The sequence below is a fragment of the Diachasma alloeum genome, unplaced genomic scaffold, assembly GCF_001412515.2.
Source record: "Diachasma alloeum isolate Michigan unplaced genomic scaffold, Dall2.0 Dall_scaffold_50256, whole genome shotgun sequence".
NCBI classification, from domain to species: Eukaryota; Metazoa; Arthropoda; class Insecta; order Hymenoptera; family Braconidae; genus Diachasma; species Diachasma alloeum.
The window spans coordinates 1-6,933 of record NW_021683250.1 but is presented as its reverse complement, the minus strand read 5'-3'; the positions used below and the strand labels follow the sequence as shown (position 1 = coordinate 6,933).

The 6,933-nt window shown below is 36.0% G+C and overlaps 1 protein-coding gene across 1 annotated transcript; it reads left to right on the top strand.

The window, feature by feature from the left end:
* Positions 1–3,875: 3,875 nt before the first annotated feature.
* On the top strand, positions 3,876–4,365 carry LOC107047387 (serglycin; the record flags this gene model as incomplete). Its single annotated transcript, XM_015270155.1, is given in 2 exon segments — positions 3,876–3,956; positions 4,259–4,365. Coding segments are annotated over 2 exon segments (114 nt in total), but the record flags the coding sequence as incomplete, so codon positions are not given.
* Positions 4,366–6,933: the final 2,568 nt, after the last annotated feature.

Genomic DNA, 6,933 nt, shown 5'->3' with positions numbered 1-6,933 from the left:
CAATAAGTCAGCCTCGGTTAGACCTGATTTCAAAATCCATGATTCTCCTGTACTGCTTCCTTGGGAGCCGAATGGTGGGAACGATGGATTAGAAGCGGTGCTGATTTCCACAGTCTGCCTTTGTCTTGATTCAGATCCGATCTCTTCCCCCGCAGACGTGTCATGCTGGTTGGCGTCTGTGGCGGTGTCGCTTTCGAGTTACGGTCTCCCCTGATCCCCCCCGCCCTCACTATGGAAAGAAATGTTCATACTTACCTGTACGTCCATCCTGTCCTCACCATGGCACCCAGTCGTCGCCCCACTCCCGTCAACTGACTCCGCAAGTTTCTTCTTCCTGCAAACAATGGATCGCTTGATTCCAAACTGGATTTAAAACTAAGTGCGAAATGTATATATGTTAGTCAGTGTTTGTATGACAGTTCGGGAACATTGAGCTTTAGATCTCCGGGAATATCGATATCGGAGGAAAATGAAAACAAGTATCCTCTGCTCATCATTACCATTCCAGTTCCGATTGTTTTTAGAGAATACCATTGGAAGTAGTAACGAATGGAACAACAGCTGACTGTGAACGTCACGTGCATTCATCCGTGTAATATTTTTATTCACTGGCTCCACGGATAGGAAAAAGCTGATTTACTACCAAAACAAAATCCTGCATCTGCAGGAGGAATTTCTATGCAACTATAGTATAGTTAACTTTACCAGTGCATTCAGAACCTCGTTTATTCGCCACATTTCAAATTCGAAAAGCAATGGAGATAACTGTTGACGAAATTGCTATTGGATGTATAAAGAAATTGAGGAAAAATAAACCCTCTCATATTTGAGATTTTTCGTCGAGTGATTAGAAGATTCGTATAGCTGAGATCCATAAGGATTTATGCACATCTGAAAATAGAGATGAAAAGTATTCCAGGATCGGGTCCGTTATCGAGAACAACCTCTTGCATGTATTTATGTGCCTCAATATTACGGCCCGCTCGGAACTTCTCACTAATTGTTGCAGGAGAGCGTAGAGAACATGCATTTTTCTGAAAGTGTTATGTTACTTTTGCGAGTGATCGCGAGATCTGTGAACACATTTCCCCTTAGGAAAATTCCCACTCGAGAGCCATGAATTTTTTTTATTAGAAACGATGACAAAAAAATCAGTGTACGAACGTACACTGATTCCAGAAGGCGGAATCACAGTGCATACACCTCACCTAACTGAAATGTGAATTTCCAAAAAATAATTCTGAAGACTCGAAAGTTATTTTCAATAATAACAGTTCCGGAGAAACCGAAGTTATAGCCTACTACTGCCAGGGATTTTTTATCGAAGGACTGCGACAGAAAATATATGGAGAATTCCATGACACGGGAAGTTTATGCGTTCAGTCCAAGAACAAACTAAACCATTCGCACCGATAATCCTAAAGGTTTTCATCAATTTTTCCTGGCGATTAGATAGCCTTCGGAAATTCGTCCTGAAAGGGTTGTGTGATAATGATATCAATTTTTTTGTTAAATACTACGATTCTACCTTGAAGATGATGAGATTATCTAATTTATATTTGGTAATCGATGCAACTCCATGTCAATTCATTGCAATGGAATATTGTAATATATTCTACTATATTCTGTAAATTTGACAAATTCAATGATTCTCCATATAAACAAACAGAGACGGCCCTATTCGACAGACGCCATGGGGCCATTACTTTATGCGTTATTAGTATTTTTCTTTACTGTTTTCTCTACAAATTCTATTGTTAACAAGCTTCCAAATGGATCCGCAACAATTGCAATTTCAACAATGGAAAATAGAAATTTCTATTCAGCTTTTCGGTTTTGTCTGATGGATACCATCTCCAACATTTTTTGTTTTTAAACGAAGGAAATCAATGGACTATATTTCTACAATTGTTGAATAACAACATAATTTAATTGTAAATGGCTTTTTTCGTAATCTACGCACGGAAAATCATCGACAAAATGAGGATCTGTATTATTTTATTATTCATTTCCTTCTTACTACCGTTACGGTTTTTAGACTCCTCATTTCATCTGCCTCATGCCTCTCCTACTCATCTCTTCATTTTTCTTTCTGCGTTACCATGGGCCGTCTTACTGTTATGAATCATTCGGCTAGAATTGCACGAGAAATCATGGAAAACCCCAGTCGTACAGCGAGCCAAATGTGCAGAACCCTAATTTGTAGAGATGCCGTAGAGAAAAAACGATAAATAATTAGGAGAGATCATCACGGGTTGAAAAAACATTGAGAATTTTGGAATCGTTGCAATCTCGGAGGACATTGGATCGGTGCATCTCATCACGATTTTGGGAAGATTTATCTTGCCTGGGTTTTGACTTTTTTAGTTGTTTCCGTTTTTTGATCGTCTATATATCGTCACGACGATATATCGTCGGTAGAAGTTCGACTTGATGAAAACTAGCAATCAAAATTTTAAATATTCTTTCCAACTTTTGCCCGGATTATTTCACGACAAATTCACTCTGAGATGAAGTAAAAAAGGAAAAAGCGAATATATCGAAAACTGTCTTCCATCAACTCTTCCTATTTCGATCGACCTCCATTGTGTGCAGCACGACGAGTATTCGGAAGAAAGAGAAAATGAAATAAGACCAGCACGTTTGGGAGATATTAAGCAGTTCGGTTTTTCACAAACAGTCGATAATCTTCTAAACTACTTGTCCAATTCCGCTGACGAGTTGGTCACTTCATCAATCACCGGACTACTCGATCGAAAATGAAGGAAGGAGTTAACAGAAATTAGTGGAAATTCACGGAAATCAAGTGATTTTCATTCCTCATTGTGATTTCGAATGGCTTGACAAAATCAGTAGAAATCATAACGAAATCAGGTTATTTCAGAAAACATTAGAGATTAGCGATGAAATAGAAATGGGATTTGTTTTGCAGTTTCGACTCTTCATACGAACTCTCACTCACCCTCTTATGCACATGTGATTGGATTCTTACTATCTAATACATATATACGACACTCCTGATCACAGAGGCGCATTCATTTCAGCATTTCACTATCGCTCTAAAGATTGCAACAACGACAGTGGTATGATGAGAAGGACAAACAAATATCCGATCGCCAATAATCTTCATCCTTTGAGAATAAAGAGAGAAAGAAAGAAAGAGAGAACGGAAGAGAAAGAAAGAAAGAGTGAGAGAGAGAAAGCGACAATTCACACAAAAAAGACCGAAGACTAAAACAAAAATTACAATAGACTTACTTTTTTGGTCCCCGTTTGCGACGTTTCGTAGACAAATACGGTCTCGCCTTCTTTCGTCTCTTCTTTCCATTCTCCGACTCCATCGCACAAATCCTTGCATTATAATAACGGAAGAGACTGTTTACTATACACTTGTCACTATAAAATTAATTGTTGCAATGCGAAAAATATTACCGTCCTTCAACAATCACTGAAAATAGAAATTTTCGACCGGAACACTGCCATAACTCAATGGTCACAACTGAAAACGGNTTACTATACACTTGTCACTATAAAATTAATTGTTGCAATGCGAAAAATATTACCGTTCTTCAACAATCACTGAAAATAGAAATTTTCGACCGGAACACTGCCATAACTCAATGGTCACAACCGAAAACGACTGATAACACAGAGACGTATGACACAGTAGCCTACTGCGCCGGCGCAGTGAGCGACTACCTGTCGATCGACCAATGATCTGGCAGGACACAAATGTGTCTAGCTTGCCTGTTGTTTCCGCGTCGTGCCGGCCGGTGCGATGGAAACTTCGTAAGCCACGGAACCATAATGAANCTACTGCGCCGGCGCAGTGAGCGACTACCTGTCGATCGACCAATGATCTGGCAGGACACAAATGTGTCTAGGTTGCCTGTTGTTTCCGCGTCGTGCCGGCCGGTGCGATGGAAACTTCATAAGCCACGGAACCATAATGACAGGTAAGTGCACTCCTCGATTTTTTTAATTATCGTCGTTTCAAATTGAAATAATTAATTCCCATGGTGTTCATTTCATACGTAATAATGGTAAGGAAGTGTGTCGTGTTAAAATAATATAATATATGAGTGAATAATGGGGCCAATCTGGAAAAAAAAGTGGGGTTATCTGTTGTTTTGGGATGGAGAATATTTTGTTCGAATCATTGTTATTCATTATATATGATTTGTGCGGTTAGGAAAATGTAATTGTAGTGTAATTTTGTGAATTGTGGATTCATGGGTTTATAATTTTTATTTTTTAGAAGAACAGCAACAGAATGCCGAGGGGGGCCATTCCGGAAGACTTCCCGGAATAACTCCGGAAATAGCCCAATTCATCCAGGAGATGGTGATGGAGCAGCTGGGAAACGTAAGTTCCATTGGAATTGGACAGTGAAAAAATTTAGTAGAAAAACGTAGCGCTTTCGCAAAGAAATTCTATTGAATTTCCATTGGCGTTGTAATAGAAATTCTATTCGAGTACTATTAGAATTATATTCGAAAATTATATTTGTTTTTTGCGCCGATTCTATAAAATATTCTGCAAGTTTATAGTTTCATTTTGTTCAGAGAAAATTTGATGGAAAAAAGTCAATAGATTTTTATATTTCAATGAAAAGTCTTGGGGATGAATTCCCTATGTTTTTTTGCTTGCATATTATTGCAAAAACTGAAAGAAAATNGGTAAGGAAGTGTGTCGTGTTAAAATAATATAATGTATGAGTGAATAATGGGGCCAATCCGGANTTCATTTCATACGTAATAATGGTAAGGAAGTGTGTCGTGTTAAAATAATATAATATATGAGTACCAATAAAAAAAAATAAGAATGGGGCCAATCTGGAAAAAAAAGTGGGGTTATCTGTTGTTTTGGGATGGAGAATATTTTGTTCGAATCATTGTTATTCATTATATATGATTTGTGCGGTTAGGAAAATGTAATTGTAGTGTAATTTTGTGAATTGTGGATTCATGGGTTTATAATTTTATTTTTTAAGAAGAACAGCAGCAACAGAATGCCGAAGGGGGCAATTCAGGAAGACTTCCCGGGATAACTCCANGAGAATATTTTGTTCGAATCATTGTTATTCATTATATATGATTTGTGCGGTTAGTAAAATGTAATTGTAGTGTAATTTTGTGAATTGTGGATTCATGGGTTTATAATTTTTATTTTTTAGAAGAACAGCAACAGAATGCCGAGGGGGGCCATTCCGGAAGACTTCCCGGAATAACTCCGGAAATAGCCCAATTCATCCAGGAGATGGTGATGGAGCAGCTGGGAAACGTAAGTTCCATTGGAATTGGACAGTGAAAAAATTTAGTAGAAAAACGTAGCGCTTTCGCAAAGAAATTCTATTGAATTTCCATTGGCGTCGTAATAGAAATTCTATTCGAGTACTATTAGAATGATATTCGAAAATTATATTTGTTTTTTGCGCCGATTCTATGAAATATTCTGCAAGTTTATAGTTTCATTTTGTTCAGAGAAAATTTGATGGAAAAAAGTAAATAGATTTTTATATTTCAATGAAAAGTCTTGGGGATGAATTTCCTGTTTTTTTGCTTGCATATTATTGCAAAAACTGAAAGAAAAGGCAAGTAAAAAACTTGGTAAATTCATGCCCAAGAATGTTCATGGAAAAAAGAAAATCTGTTGGATTTTTCCCCTCAAATTTTCTCTTAAAAAAATTACTTAAATCGACGCAAAAAACAAATAGAATTTTCCAATAGAAATGTAATAGTACTCGACTAGAATTCTTATAAGAACACCAATGGAAATTCAATACAATTTCTTAGCGAAACAATTTCATAGAGACAAGAGTCGAAACGCCGATTCTTTACGATATTTTGCAAGTTTACGTTATAATTTTTGTAAGAGAAAATGAGATGGNTCGACTAGAATTCTTATAAGAACACCAATGGAAATTCAATACAATTTCTTAGCGAAACAATTTCATACAGACAAGAGTCGAAATGCCGATTCTTTACGATATTTTGCAAGTTTACGTTATAATTTTTGTAAGAGAAAATGAAATGAGAAAAAATTAACAGAATTTATTTTTTCTATGAAAACTGTTGGGCATGAATTTACCAAGTTTTTTTGCTGGCATTTTCCTTTATTTCTTGCAATACAATGGAAGCAAAAAAACTTTGCAAATTCATGCCCGAGAATATTCATAGAAAAATAAAAATCTATCGACTTTTTTGTATCTAATTTTCTCTTCAAAAACTTATACCATGAACTTGCAGAATATCCTATAGAATCGGCGTTTCCACACTTGTCATTATGAAATTGTTTCGCTAAGAAATTCTATTGACTTCCATTTNCTCGACTAGAATTCTTATAAGAACACCAATGGAAATTCAATACAATTTCTTAGCGAAACAATTTCATAGAGACAAGAGTCGAAACGCCGATTCTTTACGATATTTTGCAAGTTTACGTTATAATTTTTGTAAGAGAAAATGAGATGGAAAAAAATTAACAGAATTTATTTTTTCTATGAAAACTGTTGGGCATGAATTTACCAAGTTTTTTTGCTGGCATTTTCCTTTATTTCTTGCAATACAATGGAAGCAAAAAAACTTTGCAAATTCATGCCCGAGAATATTCATAGAAAAATAAAAATCTATCGACTTTTTTGTATCTAATTTTCTCTTCAAAAACTTATACCATGAACTTGCAGAATATCCTATAGAATCGGCGTTTCCACACTTATCATTATGAAATTGTTTCGCTAAGAAATTCTATTGATTTCCATTGGTGTTCTTATAAGAATTATATTCGAGTACAATTAGAATTCTATTTGAAAATCTNAAAAACGTAGCGCTTTCGCAAAGAAATTCTATTGAATTTCCATTGGCGTTGTAATAGAAATTCTATTCGAGTACTATTAGAATTATATTCGAAAATTATATTTGTTTTTTGCGCCGA